Source organism: Heterodontus francisci, chromosome 6, assembly GCF_036365525.1.
Source record: "Heterodontus francisci isolate sHetFra1 chromosome 6, sHetFra1.hap1, whole genome shotgun sequence".
NCBI classification, from domain to species: Eukaryota; Metazoa; Chordata; class Chondrichthyes; order Heterodontiformes; family Heterodontidae; genus Heterodontus; species Heterodontus francisci.
This window is the reverse complement of record NC_090376.1, coordinates 11,681,325-11,701,903: the sequence shown is the minus strand read 5'-3', so window position 1 is coordinate 11,701,903 and position 20,579 is coordinate 11,681,325. Positions and strand designations below refer to the sequence as shown.

Genomic DNA, 20,579 nt, shown 5'->3' with positions numbered 1-20,579 from the left:
TAGGAAAAGGCAAGTTCTAAAGCAGCTTTAGAATTAGAATTTCGTTTTGAAAAAAATATGGAAATAAACTAGGTTGCCTTAGATGTGATTCCGCGATTGGACAACATTTGCTAAATAATCCGCAATGTCTTAAGAATTATGCTGACAACCACTTTGGGATTGTCAGTAGGGCTCGCAGTGTGGTGCATTTACGCATACTGGAAGCTACATATATTAATACACAGGCCCCTTTGCAGACAGAAGGAACATGTACACACGTTGCGCCTGTTTCAGCTGAACAATATAAGTGACTGCCCTGAGGAATGAACCAGCGAATGGCAATTCCTTGACCAAGTCAAGCTGTCTGGTTTAAATTTCAAACAAAGCTTCTGCCAGTCACCGTAAACTGGTGCATTCTCCATGGCAATGTCTCTACCAATCAGAGTTCACTTGCCAACCAATCAGTGCTCTTTTCTCATGCAGTATAGGTTGTTTTCCCTTACATTGGTTATTCTTGCGTGTTTGTCCTGATGAGTGCAAGATGAAAAGCTTCGACAACATGTCTCTATTTTCAGAAATTCTCAAGTTCTGTACTACCAAACGACTAAATAAACAGCAGTAAAAATGGCCCACGAAACTGTTGGATTGTCATAAAACCTCAACTGATCCACTTTAGGGAAGGTACTTGAGCATCCTTGCCTGGTCTGGCCTATATTTTGAGTTTCATGCTAATATTATTGACACTTAACTGCTCTGTGAAGTAGCCGAGCAAGCGACTCGGTTATTGGGGATAGGCAATAAATTCCTTGACGTTTGCCTACATGTTGAGAAATAATTTTTAAAAAATACAGTTTTGCATGTGTCATAGAGGCAATTGCGGTGCGAGGAAGGGGAACATTACTAAACTCACTCAGCAATTCAGACCTTAATATACTTAAATATTCTAATAATTAAGAGTATGGCTCTGAATGTCAGCATGAAGCTGCCCAGTACAACAGGCACAGGATGGAGTCCAGCATGGCTTAGTTCTGATCTACATTGTATGTAGTAAGTAGAGGCAATGGCATTTCCTTATGAGTGGTCAAGGAGGGGGTGAAATTATAGCGAGTGTCCAGCCGGCCAGCTCCATGGATTCGTTGGCAGTAGCAGATGACGAAAACCGGATTGAAAAAAGTGAAATTTTTTTTGCTACACATTGCAGGAATACCTCTTCAGTCTCGAGGCAATCTCTAATAGCATCAGGATTCTGCTGATCATACTCAGCGGCTGACAGAAAAACAGAAAATGTTGTAAACACTCAGCCGGTCAGACAGTATCTGTGCAGAGAAGAATGGAGTTAACGTTTCAGGTCGATGGCCTTTCCCCAGAAGTGGAAGATGTTCGAGGCGAACAGATTTTAAGCAAGTGTAGATCCAAGGAAGGGGGTTGTGGGGACAGAAAAAGAACTGAAGGGAGAGGTCTGTGACTTGGTGGAGGACAGGAGTGATTAAATGATAGAAGTGATAGTACAAGACAAAAGGGAGGTGATAATGGGACGAGTGTTTTTATACTTTCATAAACACTGGTCATCTCTAACATCCACCAGTTGTGATGAAAGGTCTCCGACCTGAAATGTTAACCTTCATTTCTGCTTCCACAGATGCTGCCTAACCTGAATAATTCCAATATTTTCTGCTTTTCTTTAAAGCTTTACCAATAAAATGGCTGTGTGATTCATGCAGATTTTCAACTATTCACTTAGTTTTTCTTCCTGCTAGTTATCTTGTAGGGGATGAATTATGGGTGGTTATGGAGTACCTGGCTGGAGGCTCACTGACGGATGTCGTTACGGAAACTTGCATGGATGAAGGACAAATAGCAGCTGTCTGTAGAGAGGTGAGTCTTGAGTTCAATATGGAAGAACTTGTATAGAGTAATTTATGTAGGGCCTTTCATGTCCTCAGGACATCCCAAAGTGCTTCACGGCCACTGATGTACTTTTGAAATGTAGTCACTGTTGTCATCTGATAGAAATGGAAGAGAGAGAAAAAAAAAGACTGCAAGTGTAAGACAATCTTAGTCATCTAATCTTACAGTGTAAAGGAGGCCATTCGGTCCATTGTGCCTGTGCCAATGTTACTGAGGTTCACATATACCCAGTTGTAAACTTTTGCTGTTTCCCAATGCTTGGGGTTGAAAACATCCTGGAAGGATAAGGGTTAACTTTAAAAAAAAAAAAATTAGAACTTGCCCTGGAATCCCTGAAAATTCTGTGCCACGCAGGTCAGGTGCACAATGCTTGAGAATTCAACAGTCTGATCAACTGGAGCAAGAAGTGAGGAAACTGCTCCTTTTCCTTCTGCTGATCTACATGCCTGCGCTGGTGTATCTTTCACTGCAGGTGAAGGCTCAGCTCCACCACTTCTGTCCACTATCCTGGGAAAGCTTCAGAAATCCTTTAAAGGGATGGAGACCAAGGCTCTCCCCACCAGCCCACCCACCCACCCCCCCCCAACCCCATTCCTAAGAACAGGCTAGCAGATGGCGGGATGCGTGAAATAGTGTTTTACCAGCAGCGCGGGAGGTGGCACATGGTCTGCCCACCTTTGGGCCAATTGAGGCCCTTAAGTGGCCAATTAATTGCCACTTAAGGACCTCTTCCCGCTGCTGCTGGTATTTTGTCAGCAGCTGACGGGCACTTCAACACATGAGGAGGCTGCTCAGTAATACCTGGCAGCCTCCTTTGGCGGCCTCCTTGTGGGGCTGGGCCTCCTGATCAGGCACCCTGTGCCCCACAGGGGGCCCCCCCACAGCAGCATGGGCTGCACCCTCCCCTCCCCCAAACTAAACAACTCCCCTGCCCTAGACTGCGATTTTGCCCCCTCCAGAGCCTAGCCAATTGTACCTGGCAAGCCTGACTCTCACTCACCTTTTCTGGGATCTCCTCCATTGTTACTGGTCTTGGTTGGGTGCAGTCCCAGCAGTGACCACTGCTCTCGGTGGCGCTGCTGGGATCAGAGAGCTGCCTGCCCCCTGATTGACTGGCAGCTCTTGGACGCGGGATTTCCTGCCTCAGAGGGCGGAAGTCCCAACTGAAGCCAATTAAGGGCCTGGGCCACACAAAATAGCAGCATGTTTTCTAGGCCAAGCGGAGGCTTTCCAGCTGGTGAGCGGGGTCATCACCTCGCCTTTAAAATCTGGCCGAAGTAAAAATGGACCCAAAACTTACAGAAAAACAGCAAGAATAAGTTTTCATTTTAAACACTGTAAAAATTAAACCCAGAAAAGAGACTTAGGAGATGTATAGTCAAGCGAAGGTTATGCAGAGATTTAATACAGGTTCAATATTATGAATGTTTTTTTAAAGTACATAGGGAGAAAGTGTTTCCACTGACAAGAAGGTTGGTAACCAGTAGACATGGAATTAAAGTAAAACATGAGGGCGGTGTGAGAAGTGTTTTTTTTTAATGCAGAGTTGTTATGAACTGGAATGCACCACCAGAAAGGACGATGGAAGCAGATTCAATAGTAACTTTCTAAAGGGAATTGGATAAATGTGTGAACGAGAGAAATTTGACGGGCTATTTGGAAAGAGCAGGGGAAAACATGACTAATTGCATAGCTCTTACAAAAAGCCAGCATCAGTATGATGGGCTGATTGGCCTCCTTCTGTGCTGTATGATTCTAAGCTGAATGGCACCTACAGTACAACATTGGCCTGTTTAAAGCATAGATTTAAAAAAAATTAAATTGAAGTGGTTTGTTTATTGTTGGGATCACCTGCCACTGTGATGTTGAGATAACTAAAATAAAAATTGGGAGATTATGCATGATGGAACAGTTAAGATTTTGCTTTTAGTCAACAGTCCCTTGCTGTGTGACCTGAGCCTGCCTTTCATAGCTGCCCCTGAAAACTCAGGTCATCAATCAGTGTGATGAGCTGTGCCAGTGCCCTTGCTATGTACCCAACTAGGAATTGAGTAGAGACTGGAATTTACTCTCGTATAAAGAATAGAGTCCACACAGTAAGACCTGAGTTGCACCCCCTTTTTCTGTCATAAATTGGACCCAGTGAGTGCATCATGTTAGTGACCACAGTATAATGCAGATGTCATAGATATGATTTACATATGATTTATGACTTGGTTTTTGAAAGAATAGAGTGCGAATATTTTGGTGATTTCTTTCAAAATTCAGGAATTTTTTTTTTTTTGAAAAACAAATGTTGCCTTGATATCAGAAGGCAGCTAGCCATATGTCTCCTCACACCCTAGTGTCTTCTGCTTGTATTGCTTTGTTTTAATTGGTAGGATTTCCTGAGTGATTTTTATTTTTTTAAACTATGCGTTTCAAAGAGAGCACTGCTATGGCATAATGTAGAATAAAAACAGGCTTGTGGGGCTGAATGGCCTATTCCTGTTCCTACATTCCTTTTAAAAAAAGGGTCAGTGAGAGAGTACAGAATGGGGTTGGAGTAGATAATTCAAGTGAGGGAGCTAGCACAGGCCAATGGGTCAAATAGCCTTTTCGTGTACTAATCCTATAAAGAGTCATTTCCCCCCAACTCCCAACAAATTGTAAAGTTCTTACAACATTTATTTGATTTTCAAATATATCTTTCTCAACTTTTTCATAATGTTCTGATGATTTCAATGAGCGCACGACTTCACAAATTCAACAGTCCAGTATAATCCTGACAAACTTTTAAGAGTTGAGCAATTTCAGTTTGTGAAACTTGGCAAATAGGGCACCTTCTGTCATCACACTGTAAAACTGAGGAATTGCTGTAGTTATTTTAAGTAATAAAAAACTCAAATAACTGGGCAGCCTTGCCAAAGAGCAATTCATCGACACCAAACTGTCTGTAAATAGAAGCCTTGTACCACGTGTGAGAAAATTCAGCTTGACCTCAGTGCAGATGCTGGGTATGTTGCCACATACAAGAGGGAGCAACTAGAATTGAAAGGAAATGGAGATTACAAGGAATAAAGGATGGCCAACAGTGGAATTGAATAACTTTTGCTGTCTTTGTACTGATAATGGAACAGGTTTGATTACCCAGAAGGCTATTGATGCTGTCCTGTCAGATTTTGACAGTCTCACAACTTGGAGTTAACTTTTTTTGGAAAAGGAGAGGCCACTGCTGCTTCCCTCTTTCCCCCACCTCATCACCACCTTGCCCCTCACTGCCCCATTGACCCTTTCTTTTTCTCCTCTGAAAACTAGGTTAGTCTGAAATATGTTTGTTTATCTACAATTAGAGATGCTGATGCAGCCAGTCATCATGCACTGATTAGAAAGCAGATTAAAGTACATCTGTAATATTCTTGTTTGCATTGCAAAAGTCAGCAATGCTACATGGCTGCCTATCATCTTGCCCTGTTTGCTCTGTGGGACAGAGACTACCAGCAACGCTGTGGAGTAACACTGCACGCAAAGTATTTGCGACTTCACAATTTACCCTGGAATCTTCCCTTGGATATCATGGGAGTGAATCCATGCAAGCTGGCAACGTGATGGTTCAAGGGCTGTGCCAGCAGTGTATTGGGCCAAGGGATGGGCGCACTTACATTTGGAATAAAAATGGAGGCCCTGGTATCACGGGGTGCGGGGAAGATCTTTAAATGTTTAGCCTTGGGAAGCAGAGAACAAGACCAACCCGGAAGGCAGGGATATAATATAAATGGGGGAAGAAAGAGGACTTATATAACATCTTTAACAACCTCCAAAGTACTTTACAGCTAATGAAGTATTTTTTGAAGTATAGTCACTGTTATAATGTAGGAGACGTGGCAGCCAGTTTACACTCAGTAACTCCCACAAGCAGCAAGAAGATAATAACCTAATCTGTTTTTAGTGCTGTTGGTTGAGAGATAAATATTGGTCCAGGACACTGGGGAGAGGGCTCCTGCTCTTCTTCAAAATAGTGTAATGGGATCCTTTACGTCCACCTGAAAGAGCAAACAGGACCTCAGTTTAACATCTCATACAAAAGACTGCAGCTCCAACAGTGCAGCACTCCCTCATACTGCACTGGAGTATCAGCCTAGGTTTTGTGATCTTCAGCCATGTGGCTTGCTTCCCCACTCCCTGAAGCACAGGTACCCATCTCCAACATAACCTGTACCTGACAGTGGGGTCCTGTTGGGATTTCTGCTGGGTTTGTTCTTTTTACAGTGATTTCTCTCTCTTTTTGCTTTTTCTAGTGTCTACAGGCACTGGAGTTTCTACATTCAAACCAGGTCATTCACAGGGACATAAAGAGTGACAATATTCTACTGGGAATGGATGGCTCTGTCAAGCTAAGTATGTATTCAAACTCTCAAAACTAAAATCAGGCCACCTAACGTCAGTGGTATTTCAGCTCCATTATAACATTTTAAATGTCTCATTTTGAACAGAGGCCGGGAGTTCAGTTTGTTTTTAGAAGGCAGAATTTAGACATACAATTCTTAGACATCCTGACAGGGTAAATGCTGAAAGGTTGTTCCCCCTGGTTGGAGAGTCCAGAACCAGGGGTAATGGTTTCAAGATAAGGGGTTGGCCATTTAGGACTAGACGAGGAGAAATTTCTTCACTCAGAGGGTTGTGAGTCTTTGGAATTCACTACCTCAGAGGATTGTGGATGCTCAGTTGTTGAGTATGTTCAAGGCTGTGATCAGTCAGATTTTTTTGGACACTAAGGCAATCGAAGGATAGAGGGATAGGGGAGGAAATTGGGGTTGAAATAGAAGATCAGCCATGGTCTTGTTGTATGGCAAAGCAGGCTCAAGGGGTCATTTGGCCTGCTCCTACTCCTATTTCTTATGTTCTTATGTGTTGCACAAAGGCTACATTCTGTTGCCTGAGGGAGGAGGACAGTGTTTCCTCCAGGAGTGTAGGATAAAAATAAAAGCAAAATACTGTGGATGCTGGAAATCTGAAATAAAAACAAGAAATGCTGGAAATACTCAGCAGGTCTGGCAGCATCTGTGGAGAGAGAAGCAGAGTTAACGTTTCGGGTCAGTGACCCTTCTTCGGAACTGGATAAAAAGTTTGGCTTTTGCCTCCACTCTCTTGGTGAAGTATCTTGTCTTCGAGATTTGTAGCTTGGTGCTGCCCAAGATAGGATTGTGCAGAGAGCACACTTCCTTCCATTGTGCTGCATGTGGCTGCCCCACTGAATGACGATTGAACAAAAGTTAAGAACAAAGAACAGTACAGCACAGGAACAGGCCATTCGGCCCTCCAAGCCTGCGCTTAAATCCTACTAACCCTCAGTAAGGGGAGCTACTTGGTGAATGAGGCTTCAGCATTCTTTCTTTTGCCAAAGAAACACTCATTTCCCACATTGTAGTGTAGTGGTCATGTTATTGGATGAGTAATCCAGTGGCCTGGGCTACAATCCACGACAGCAGTTTAAGAATTTGATGTAATTAATAAAATTTTGCTATCAGTAAAGGTGACCACGAAGCTGTCAGATTGTTATTAAAAATCCAACAGGTTCACTAATGTCCTCTTGTGAGAGGTCCTTACCTGGTCTTGCCTGCAATTGACTCCAGCCCCACACCAACATGGGTGACTCTTAGCTGACTTAGGAAGACACTGCTTAAAACTGCTGCCAGCGTTGCGGGGACATCTTCATCACATGGACTACAGGTGTTCAAGGAGGTTTGCCACTGTCTTCCCAAGAGCACCTAGGTGTACCAGAAACTCATACATGAATTAAAAATATGTTCTAAATTACAAGTATCAGAAAACGCTTCCCCCTCAGCAAGTTTTTGAGGCAGATTTCTATCGTACCCCTCCATTTCCAGGAATATGCATTGAACTTGCAGACTTCAGTTGCTGTTTTATGCTGAATCCATTCTGCAGCAATGGTCTAGTCCTCTACACCGCAGCCATGTAGGAAGGCTGCATGTTGTGTGCTGTCACATGAATTTAGAACCATTCGACAAACAAATTTGTTTTTACACCCTCTGCCATCTACATTTGTGACACCAGATGGCACTATTATCATTCCTGTTGGAAAATGTTCAGTGCACTAACACAATGACTTCTGTCGTTCACCTATCCCAGCCTCAGATTGTTTATATTTAGTGGTTAACACTGTTAGGTATTCAATTCCTCGAGTGGGTGAAAGGACCTATTCTACACATAAATCACAATTGTAAAGCATTTTTAGATGTCATGAAAGGTGCTATATACATGCAAGTTCTTTCTTGGAAGTGCTATCCTGTCCCCCTGCAATGTTTACATGCACTTCCTGGCAGTCAGTAACGGGTAGTGATCAGGAATGGGGAAACGCGATGGGTTTTTAGTTTTGCCTGCTTGTCATTCTGAGGCCAAATTAAGTACCAAATTTTGCTGTCCTGGCCAGATCCTAAAGTGGGAAGTAAGTGAGAGATTTAATGGCTTTAAGGCTGCAGGTAATTCCAAAGGCAGTCTTTACTGTTCCAGATGAGAAATATTTGTGGATCTCGAATTCTACTCAATTTACAGAAAATTCCTTGACAGGTGAATGGGTAACAGTACAGGACTACTATGGGTTTGAATCCCACTGTGGCAGAAGATGGAATTTGAATTCAATTAATAAAAATCTGGAATTAAAAAGCTAGTCTAATGATGGCCATGAAACCATTATTGATTGTTGTAAAAACCCAGGTGGTTCACTAATATCCTTTAGGGAAGGAAATCTGCTGTCCATACCTGGTCTGGCCAACATGCGTTTCCAGACCCATAGCAATGTGGTTGACTGTTAAATGCCCTCTGAAATGGCCTGGCAAGCAAGTCGGTTGTATCTAACCACTACAAAGTCAATAAGGAATGAAACCAGAGGACCACCTGGCATCGACCGTGACACCGGAAACAACAACGGTAAACCCAGCCCTGTCAACCCTGCAAAGTCCTCCTTACTAACATCTGGAGGTTTGTGCCAAAGTTGAGCGAGCTGTCCCACAGACTAGTCGAGCAACAGCCTGACATAGTCATAAGCACCAAATCATACCTTACAGACAATGTCCCAGACACTGCCATCACCATCCCCAGGTATGTCCTGTCCCACAGTCGGGAGGGAGTTGTCCTGGCCATCCTCAACATCGACTCCAGACCCCATGAAGTCTCATGGCATCAGGTCACACATAGGCAAGGAAACCTCCTGCTGATTACCACCTACGGTACCCCCTCAGCTAATGAATTAGTACTCCTCCATGTTGAACACCAGTTGGAAGAAGCACTGAGAGTGGCAAGGGCGCACAGAAACTGGCCATTTGGCCCAACGGGTCCATGCTCATGTTTATGCTCCACACAGGTGCCATCTAACCCTATGAATGTATCCTTCCATGCACTGAACGCATGCTGACATCAAATAAAATGTAAGCAGGTGTAAATTAAATGTGGAACTCCTAATTCTCATTGTGACCCCCTGATCAGGTAAACCAAGCACATTAATGCTGTGGAATACTAACATACTTGCTTTTATGAAGTCCATTCTGCTGATGTGTTAAGAGGTAACAATATATTTAAAAATAGGGAGTGAATAGAATCATAGAAACTTTATGGCACAGAAAGAGGCCACTTGGCCCATCATGTCTGTGCCGGCCGAAAAAACAATCCAGCTATTCTAATCCCACCTTCCAGCATTTGGTCCGTAGCCCTGCAGCTTACGGCACCTGAGGTGCATATCCAGACTCCTTTTGAATGAGTTGAAGGTCTCTGCCTCAACGACCCTTTCAAGCAGTGAGCTCCAGACCATCACCTCCCTCTGGGTGAAAAGGTTTTTCCCTATCTCCTCTCTAATTTTTCTACCAATCACTTTAAATCTATGCCCCCTCATCACTGACCTGTCTGCTAAGGTGAATAGATCCTTCAACTCCATCCTATCCAGGCCCCTCAAAATTTTGTACATTTCAATCAGATCTCCCCTCGGCCTTCTCTGTTCCAAGGAGAACAACCCCAGCCTAACCAACCTTTCCTCATAGCTGCATTTTTCCAGTCCTGGCAACATCCTCATAAATCTCCTCTGTACCATCTCTAGTGCAATTACATTCTTTCTGTAATGAGGTGACCAGAACTGCACACAGTACTCAAGTTGTGGCCTAACCAATGAGTTATACATTTCCAGCACAACCTCCCTGCTCTTGTATTCGATACCTCGGCTAATAAAGGAAAGGATTCCATATGCCTTCTTAACCACCTTATGGACCTGTCCTGCTACCTTCAGGGATCTGTGGACATTCACTCCAAGGTCCGTTACTTCTTCTACACTTCTCAGTATTTTACCGTTAATCATGTATTCTTTTGCCTTGTTTGACATCCCTAAATGCATCACCTCACACTTCTCCAAGTTGAATTCCATTTGCCACTTTTCTGCCCATTTGACCAGACCATCAATATCTTCCTGCAGCCTACAGCTATCCTCCTTGCTATCTACCACACAGCCAGTTTTTCTGTCATACGCAAACTTCTTGATTGTGCCCCTTACATTTATGTCCAAATCGTTAATATACACCATAAAAAAGCAGGGGACCCAGTACTGAGCCCTGTGGAACGCCACTGGAAACAGCCCCCCAGTCGTTAAAACAGCCGTCAACAATTACCCTTTGTTTCCTGCCACTGAGTCAATTTTGTATCCACCTTGCTGCATTTCCCTGGATTCCATGAGATTTTATTTTTTAAAACAGTTTGCCCTCTGGGACCTTATCAAAAGCCTTGCTAAAATCCATATAGACCACATCAACTGCACTACCCTCATCTGTCTTCCTTGTTACTTCTTCAAAAAATTTGATCAAGTTGGTCAAACAAGATCTTCCCACAGAGTATTGACCACTGCGTCAGCCAATGAGTTAGAGGCAGGATGAGACTTGCAGCAGAGTCTACTTTGCAGTAAACGGGGTCTATTCAAACAGCACATGATACAGCATTCTACAGAGTCTATTTGAAGCAGTCTCTACAAATCTACAGCAAATACAACTCATGATGGAAACTGCCGAGAGTCTCCCAATATAATGCAATGAGTGAAGGATAGTTAAACAGTACAAATTGTGTGCATAAAATCAATCCCAGTCACTTACAGCAGTGTGGCCTGCAGGTGTGATTTGGGGAATTAACCAATCATTTCAATTCTGACCATGAATAGCAGTGCTACGATTATGCTGTTTTAAAAATAAGACATGATGTATAAATGTAACAAATGATCTATCGAGTGTCTGAGACAGGCTATAAATTCCATCGTGCCCCTCGTTTTATATTCTCCTTTATTTTTAGTGCTTGTTGCAGATTGTATATAAATCATTGGCAGCGTGCAAAGGCCCTGCCTTAGTATTTCATATCAAAGGAAATAGACAGACGGATGAAAAACATGACCCAGACTCCCAGCTAAGTCATCACTGTTTAACATGGATACATTTTCTGAAGAGTAGTCTTTTCACTGAGAAAGGTAGAAGCACTGTCAAAGGCTGGTGGTACAGGACGTCACCAAGATGGAAAATAGTAGATGAGATGGGATGAGGCAAATTTGTAATTACTTTGACCTGTTTCTGTGCTGTATTACATTCAGCTTTATCCCCCACGTGAGCCTCCTCCTCCTTTTCTTCATCTATCCCCGTCAACATATCTTTCTGTTCCTTTCCCCATCATGTGTTTATCTAGCTTCCCTTTAAATACACCTGTGCTAGTCTCAACTACTCCTTGTGGGAGCGGGTTCCTGTTAAGGGGGGTGATTTCCACAATTTTGGGATTCCAGTAAAGAATGGGCTTGGGAAGTCAGTTGCATAGTGATAATGTCACTGAACTAGTAATCCAGAAGCCCAGGCTAATGGCCTGGGGACATGGGTTCAAATCACATCATGGCAGCTGGTGGAATTTAAATTCAATTAATTAATAAAAAATCTGGAATTGAAAGCTAGTCTCAGTAATGCTGCCATGAAACTATCATCGATTGTCATAAAAACCCTAATGTCCTGTAAGGAAGGAAATCTGCTGTCCTTACCTGGTCTGGCCTACGTATGATTCCAGACCCACGGAAATGTGGTGAACTCTTAACTGCCTTCTGAAATGGCCTAGCAAGCCACTCAGTTTTCAAGGGCACTCGGTTGTCAAGGGCAATTAGGGATGGGCAACAAATGCTGGTCTTGTCTACAACACCCACATCCCATGAAAGAATAAAAAGAAAGAGCTGTTCTGTCGAGTCTGAACTTCAATACAGGGAGGAAACAGGAGCAGGCCACTCAGCCCCTCCAGCCTGTTCCGCCATTCAGTCAGATCGTGGATGATCTATGCCTTAACTCCCACTGATTTGCCTTTAATCCATATCCCTTGATGCCCTTCTGTAATTTAAAGAAAACACTATTGATTTCAGTCATGGAAAATTATAGGAAGAATTGAAAAGAAATATGATGTGAGCAACATGTACCATAATTGTATTGTAAAGTGAGAAATTGGTGACAGAGTGGGGAGCGATTGGAGATTCTCCCTCCCGAGTATGCGCACTCAGAATAAATCTGCTCACTGCAGAGAGTCAGCCTTCAAGGAAGGGAAGCTGCTGTGATAAAATAACAGAGCAGGATAGAATAACCGATTCTTCGGACCATTGCGGTTGAATCTCAACTACCCACTGTGGTCTAGGAAGCACTCCATAGTATCACCAACTTCTTGAGGGAAACTATTGGGATGGCCAATAAATACCTGCCTTGCCAGAGATACCCACATCCCGAGAAATAAGACCAGTAAGAGGATGGCCCTCTACTGCTTGCTCTTGCCTTGTCACTTGGAAAAGAGAGAAACTGTTTAAAATAACCTTTTTTTAAAAAAAGAACTCTCTGTAACATTTATTCTTGATGGTAGTCATGTTTCGCACGTCATATGTTCTGAAGAGAAAAGCAGGTGGCAGAAAAACAAGCCTGGTTTTCAGGATTTCACACTGAGCAGTTGTTCATGCTGGAGGAAATCCTGTTAACAATGTACTATGTGCCAAACTTGATGTACAGGTCACGTGGCAGATAAAATGTCAATGTCTTGTCTGATGTGGCTTGAACCATCAAGCACCTTCCTGTGTCCTCCGTACCTTTTTGTACAAAAAGTTCATAGGGCTCTCTTGACAACATTCTTTCCCTAAATGTTTCCGCTTGCGGACGAGACCAAAACTAGGAACCATAAATAAGTTACTAATGTATCCAATACAGAATCCAGGCGAAAATAACCAGAGCGTGATTAGATTAGGGAACTTGCTGCCTCATGGAGTAGTTGAGGTGAATAGCATAGATGTATTTAAGGGAAAGCTAGATATGTTTTTTTTATTCTTTCATGGGATGTGGGCGTCACAGGCCAGGCCAGCATTTATTGCCCATCCCTAATTGCCCATGAACTGAGTGGCTTGCTAGGCCATTTCGAGGGCATGTAAGAGTCAACCACATTGCTGTGGGTCTGGAGACACATGAAGGCCAGACCAGGTAAGGACAGCAGATTTCCTTCCCTAAAGGACATTAGTGAACCAGATGGGTTTTTACAACAATCGACAATGGTTTATTGGCCATCGTTAGACTAGCTTTAAATTCCATATTTATTAATTGAATTCAAATTTTTTTTTAAAAATACCTTTAAAGGAGGAGGGAGATTCAGAGCATTTTAGGGAGGGAATTTCAAGCTAGCTCAAGGCACAGCCAGGAATGGTGGAGCGATGAAATTTGGGGATGCGCAGGTGGCCAGAATTGGAGGAATGCAGAGTTCTCGGAGGGTGGTAGGGCTGGAGGAGGTTACAGAGATGGGATGGGGCGAGACTGCAGAGAGAGTAAAGCAAAAGGACCTTCACTGAGGCTAATGTGCCCGAGTATGTTTCACTTGCTTTATTCTAAGTCTTGGTCTCCATTATTTGGGAATCAAGTTGGAAGTAGAACAAGGGAAAGAGAAATGGCACCATTGTATCTGGGCTGGGCACAGCTCACCAGGTGCTGGCTCTTGATTTCTAATACTGGAGGCCAGCCTCCTGATTGCTTTCCTCCATTGATCTGACTGGGACACTTAAGAGATTTGCCTGCAATATCCGGAATTAGTTTTGGTGTTCCAGGATCCTCCAGGGCGTCTTGGAAGATAACATCCTTAATCATTGTCTATCAGGAAAACCTGAAGCAGCCATTTTGCAGTTCAGACAATGAAAGCCCAGATTCTTGGCTTGCATGCTTCTATACTCTTGTTCCATTTCTGCAGGGCACGCATTCTCATAAGAAAATAAGAAAAAGGACCTTATGGCCCTTCAAGCATGCCCCACCATTTAATATCATGGCTGATCCTCAACCTTAGCTCCACTTTCCCATCAAGTCCTCATATCCATTGACCCCTTAATGTCCAAATGTTAATCTCAACCTCATTCGCCAGAGCTGGCGGGCAGCCATAAAGACAGGGCTAAATTGTGGCGAGTCGAAGAGACTTAGTAGTTGGCAGGAAAAAAGACAGAGGCGCAAGGGGAGAGCCAACTGTGCAACAGCCCCAACAAACAAATTTCTCTGCAGCACCTGTGGAAGAGCCTGTCACTCCAGAATTGGCCTTTATAGCCACTCCAGGCGCTGCTTCACAAACCACTGACCACCTCCAGGCGCGTATCCATTGTCTCTCGAGATAAGGAGGCCCAAAAGAAGAAAAGAAGAATCTCAGCCATGAATATATTCAGTGGCTGAGCATCCACAGCCCTCTGGGGTAGAGAATTCCAAAGATTCACAACCGTCTGACTGAATAAATTTCATCTTACCTCATCTCCTTATCTTGAGACTATGCCCCCTAATTCTAGACTCTTTAGCCAGAGGAAACAGCCACTCAGTATTTCAATAATGGCACGAACGTTTCTCTTTATTGAGCACCTATAAACCGAATGCAGTTACTTACAACATTTCATTGTCATCAGTTCCCCTTGAAAATTGACTTCCTAGCCTCTGCATAGTTACTTCCTGTGCTTGAGTTGAGGAAAATAAGAATTCACCATGAAGGAAATTATGAGCACAATATCCATGTCCACCCCAGAAACACTCCATGTGACACATGCCCCGCACCTCCTCTCATTGCTGCAGTTTAATTGACAAACCATTGACTGGCGGTGGGTGCAAACTCTCTGGGCATCTTCAAGAGGGAGGTGGACTGGTTCTTGACTGGGGCAGAGAATTGCATCTTATAGAAGGCAAATAGCACTTGGTCCATGTGATCTTCTGGACTGTTTGTTTTCAGATTACTTTTTCCTTTATTGGACCTGTTTTTGTTCTGTGGGAGGTTCGCCTCTCCCTGGAGATTAAACGGGTAATGGGGGTTGTAGTAAGTGTCTAGTCATGATGCTCCAGCCATTGAGTTTGTGGCAGGCTTGATGGACCAGCTGGTCTTTTCCTGCCCATCGTTTCATACCTTTGTATGCCAATGGCCTTGGTAATGAATAATGTGACACTAATCTCTCACTCTTACTTTCTTTCCCCCAGCTGACTTTGGCTTCTGCGCTCAGATTACGCCAGAACAGAGTAAACGAAGCACCATGGTGGGGACGCCGTACTGGATGGCACCTGAAGTGGTCACGCGAAAAGCATACGGTCCCAAGGTAGACATTTGGTCGCTGGGAATCATGGCAATTGAAATGATTGAGGGAGAACCTCCTTACCTTAATGAGAACCCTCTACGGGTAAGATTCTTTTTCCCTTGATTTGATAAATATAAACATTGGTTGAACTCCGAAATCTTACCAGAAAATAGCTAGGAGACCTAATTAGGCTGGCATCTTCATGACGTATCTGAGGATGGTGTGAGGCTTCCCCTGCATTCATTGCTCTCCTACCGGTTGCTTTTAGTAGAGCAGCCCTCGCTTAAAGATGAAGCTGTGTCGAGCCTTAACTGGAATTTAACATGATAGCTCTGATCAGGGGAGGACTCCAGCTACTTAGTAACTTTTTTTGTTAATTTGGGGAAAGGAGACCTTTACGCTCATGTATTTTCCAACCTCTTTGAAGATGCCTTGGATGGCAAAAGAGCAAATAGCCTGCTCCCAGACTTCTGCTATTGTTGCTGTGCCACTGGCTACTGGGTAGGGCACAAGAATGACTTTGGGTGGCTCCAGTTCCTCTCCCGCCCACCCTTCAAATCAGGAGCGTCTCCCTTCTCACTCCTCTGCTCGTTTGTGTTGACATGTTCACCTCTCAAGTCTGAAGATTGTGGGTTCAAGCCTTTCTGCAGCATATAGTTTAGGCTGACACCTCAGAGCAGCAATGAGGGAGTGCTGCACTGTCAGAAGTATGCCATCTTTTGGATGAGATGTTAAACTGGGCCTTTACCGGCCTTTCAGTTGGACATGAAAGAACCCATGGCACTTTTTGAAGAAAAACGGGGGCATTCTCCTGCTGCTCTGGCCAATATTAATCCCTAAAACTGGCTCATTAGTCATTTATCTCATTGCTGCTTGTTGGACCTTGCTGTGCTGCAATTGACAGCCATGATTGTCTACAAAATAACAATGACTACACTTCAGATGTAATTCACCAGCTATGATGTCCTGAGTGTGTGAAAGGCTGTACATCAATGCAAGTTCTTTCTCCTTTTCCTTCTTCAGCAAAGTAAGTGATCATCCCTGGGCAACTCCTGCAAATCTCTATACTTCCCCCTATGTAATGTGATTTCCAACCCGAGTAGATTTGCAAGTCTGCATGGACAAAGTGCCTGGGGCAGTGAAAATGCTGATTTCTGAGTGACCATAAATCACTTGTCCTTATGAGAATTAATGACTCCTTTGCATTTTTTTCTTGTGTTTTACTGGTTATGATTTGCTTTCGACATAACCAGGTGCTTTCTCAAAACAGAAAATATTGAGAATGTGCCGCAGCTTAATCAGTGCCTTAAAGCAAGAAGCAGATTAACAGTTGTGCTGAAGGATCCCACCAGAGTCACAAACCTGTCTTTCTCTTTATATGTTGATGGAACATTGTGGCCTGTCTGCTAACTGGGGGGTGGGGTGGGATCATTCCATGCAAGGGGGAGCCAAGGCAAGTGACGAACACGCAAGCCAGGGCCCGGAGTGGTTTTGACTCCCGGGCCTCATTTTATATATACAGGCTCAGATTCCTGCCCAAGCCTAGCAGGAATTAATATACTGGCCTCCAGGTGGGAATGGGTGGCAGGAAACCTCTGGCTGGGATCTGCAGTGGCTTCATCGGAGCCCGGCTTGTGACCCTGCTGTTTTGGGGCTGGTGTTCTTGCTGTCTGGAGCTTAAGATTGCAACCAGTCAAATCGTAGTGAAAAATGTGTGACTAAATCCCTGATTCATTTTAACTAACACCCCTGCTGCTTGGCTTCTGCTGGGGTTGGGGGTATCAGTGGGGGTTCAAATTGAGAACTGTATGTTACTAAATTATTACAACATTTTTTTTTTTTACAAAGTCAGATTTTTCAGAGCTTGCACTTTATCCAACCCAGATGTTTATTAGTTTCTACAGTGACTTGATTATGTATCACTAGTTATGTTCTAAATGTATCATCCAAACACATTCAATGTCATGCCTCATAAGTTTTAACATTACATAAATTGCAAAAGGAAATTTACAGCAGAAACTCCATGAACGACTGAAAGTTAACTAACAAAGTTCCACAAACGTGACTGCGTTTTTGTCTTCTGATGATGTCAGCCTGTTAATTGTATTTTCTGGGCTCCTCATTTCACTAGGCATTGTACCTGATAGCAACGAACGGGACTCCGGAGTTGCAAAATCCTGAAAGGCTGTCGTCTGTATTTAGGGATTTCCTGAATCGCTGTCTGGAAATGGACGTTGAGAAGAGAGGCTCCTCCAAGGAGCTGCTTCAGGTGAGACAGGTTATCATGATCATGTCAATACAAGTGCCCAAAATTGAAGGGTTTTGATTGAGTAAATCAGGAGAGACTGTTTCCACAGGCAGGAGGGTTACTAACCAGAGGATCCAAGTTTAAGGCAGTTGGCAAAGAGGAGAGATGAGGAGAAATTTATTTATGCAGCGAGTTGTTGTGATCTGGAATGTGCTGCCTGAAAGGGTGGTGGAAGCACATTCAAAAGTAACTTTCAAAAGAGAATAGGATATATGCTTGAAAAATTGTAGGACTGTGGGGAGTGAACAGGAGACTGAGACTAATTGGATAGCTCTTTTTCAAAGAACCAGCAGAAGCATAATTAGCGAATGGCCTCCTTCTATGCTGTAAGAATTTATGATACAAAGTAAGGGTGAAATAGCCTATCTGTGCAGCTGGTGATTTTGCAAGATTGTTTTAGCAGAGCAATACTTGTTGGTATTAGTGCAGTCAAAACCTTTTTGGTAATACTCTTGATAGGTTCTTGTAATGTCAGATTGGCTCAACTGGTAGCACTCTTACCTCTGAGTCAGAAGGTTCAACTGCAACCCCATCCAGGCTAGCGCTCCAGTGCAGTACTGAGGGAGTGCTGCACTGTCAGAGGTGTCGTCTTTCAAATGAGACGTTAAATCAAGTGGATGTAAAAGATCCAATGGCACTATTCAAAAGGAGAACAGCTGACTTGCATGCAGCAAGATCCTACAAAAAGCAAACAAAAAAATGAATATTGACCAGGGCACCAAGGAGAACTCCTCTGCTCTTCCTCCAGTATTGCCATGAAATCTTTTATGTCGACCTGAGAGAGCAGATAAGGCCTCTATTTAATGTCCCATCCAAAATACGGCACCTCCGGCAGTGCAGCATTCCCTCAGTACTGCATTGGGATTGTCAGCCTAGATTTTGTGCTAAAGTCTCTGGATTGGAATTTGAACCCACAACCTTCTGATTTAGAGGAAAGAATGCTACCCACTGAGCCACGGCTTCTTGGAATGGAGTGAGAGATTGGACGGGCGAGTTTGTATCTGAGAAATGGACTAGGAAACCTCTTCAATTAGTATTTAACTTGCATGTTATTATTGTCTGCATCATGCTTTAGGAGAAGAATTGCTTTCGATTAATTTTTTTTCATCCCCTCTTTATTCTCTTGTGTTGACAGCACCAATTCCTGAAGCTGGCGAAGCCGCTGTCCAGTCTGACTCCACTGATCCTGGCCGCGAAGGATGCAGCCAAGAACAATCGTTAATTCCACAGGAACCAAATGTCACCCCTCACCCCCCATCCCCCCCATCCCCATCTTGATTTGCGTGCCGGAGCGCCTAGCTCCCCACGACTGAATCATTCCAAATCCCCACAATGCAGCCGTTCCTGACCTAGAGCTCCTCCAACTCCAACCCTTTCACGGCCAAATTACAGGAAAGGGGTGGGTGGGGCAGGAACAGAGAGAAGAGAGAGAGAGAGAATGCTACTGGGCTGTGATTCTGATGTGCACTGTAAAGCATTGGTTAACACATTTGGGTGAAATTCCTGTCTTATCTGAAATGGGTGTAATTTTTTTTTAAAAGTACTGGATAATAGCACATTACAGTTATGGCACTGTGGAATTTCAGTTCGTAGTATTGGGTAATGGAGTTGGGTTGGGGGGAGAGTGGTTGTGGCAGGGAGAGGAGTCAATGAACTGCTGTCTCCATCTGAACAATAAACTGTTGACTTGCACCCAACAGATGGGAGGTGGGGGTTTTTTGTATGTTTCAAAGTATAGGCCCTCGACATATGTCGACAGCGAAGTGCTTTCAGTTTTCTTTCTCCCTCCTTCCCGCATCCTTAAATGATTTTTTTTTTTGCTTCTCTCCCTCTCCTCTCTCTTTTAGCATCGATTATCTCAATTAATATTTCGATCGACTTGCTATCTCTCTGCTATCTTGGCCTTTGGTTCAAGGCTGTTCTAAAATCACCGAGAATGTATCAACAGGCTGTTTAATGATTATGTACATGGAGTAGTGATTGAGACTGTAGTAATATCAGTTTTAATGCACCCAGTGCAGCCTGGCATGTAGTTTTTTTACTGTGCGTGTCCCTCCTTTTCCCCCTCACCTGTGAGATATTTGTTTGTACCAGTTTTCTGAACACTACTACCCAAGAAAAGTGGTGCCATACACTTGCCTTGAGCAACTTTCATGCTGCTAAATTTTGAAAATGTCTATAGTGTACAAAACTATGGAATTTTAATTCCTGGGGGGAAAAGAAATAAAAAGGGTGTGTTATAATAATTCTGAAATCGTTTTTCCGTCTTTGGGAAGAGTGAACTGGGCCGATTGACTGGCATCATCGACGATTGACACTGCTCGCAGTTTTTATTTATTTAGAGATACAGCACTGAAACAGGCCCTTCGGCCCACCGAGTCTGTGCCGACTTGTTGCCGGAGTGTTTCGCAGGCCGAGATCAGTGGGCTTTTGAATGTTTATTTCATTGATTCGTCCTGAAGGAATGGCAGTACCTTCTCACTGGCAATTAGGGATGGGCAATAAATGCTGGCCTAACCAGCGAAGCCTACATCCCATAAACAAATGAAAGAAAGAAAGTCATTGTGACTGAGGAACTGAATTGTCTACTCTGGGCTTGTCATCCACCTGCCCTAGTCGTAACATCACTTAGTTGAAAGAAAAATGTGGAATTAATAAATGGAAAAGGCTGTACAGTTTATAGCTTGCATCCTTTACTCCTTTCTACATTTGCTTTCCTTTTCAAGCATGTTATGTGTCTGAACTGGGAAGTCAATTCTTAAAGTGACTATGACAATAGGCTTAATG

General features: G+C 43.6%; 1 protein-coding gene across 8 annotated transcripts in view; it reads left to right on the top strand.

Annotated features, from left to right (window-relative positions):
- The window catches only part of pak1 (p21 protein (Cdc42/Rac)-activated kinase 1), a 205,058-nt gene extending 185,020 nt beyond the window's left edge, over positions 1 to 20,038 (top strand). For all 8 annotated transcript variants that reach the window (XM_068033116.1, XM_068033117.1, XM_068033119.1 and 5 more), the window contains 5 exons: positions 1,737 to 1,854; positions 6,165 to 6,264; positions 15,390 to 15,586; positions 17,616 to 17,753; positions 18,928 to 20,038. In XM_068033116.1, the coding sequence (XP_067889217.1) occupies positions 1,737 to 1,854; positions 6,165 to 6,264; positions 15,390 to 15,586; positions 17,616 to 17,753; positions 18,928 to 19,014 (640 nt within the window). In that variant the 3' untranslated portion in view covers positions 19,015 to 20,038. The remainder of the gene's footprint in view (positions 1 to 1,736; positions 1,855 to 6,164; positions 6,265 to 15,389; positions 15,587 to 17,615; positions 17,754 to 18,927) is intronic.
- Positions 20,039 to 20,579: the final 541 nt, after the last annotated feature.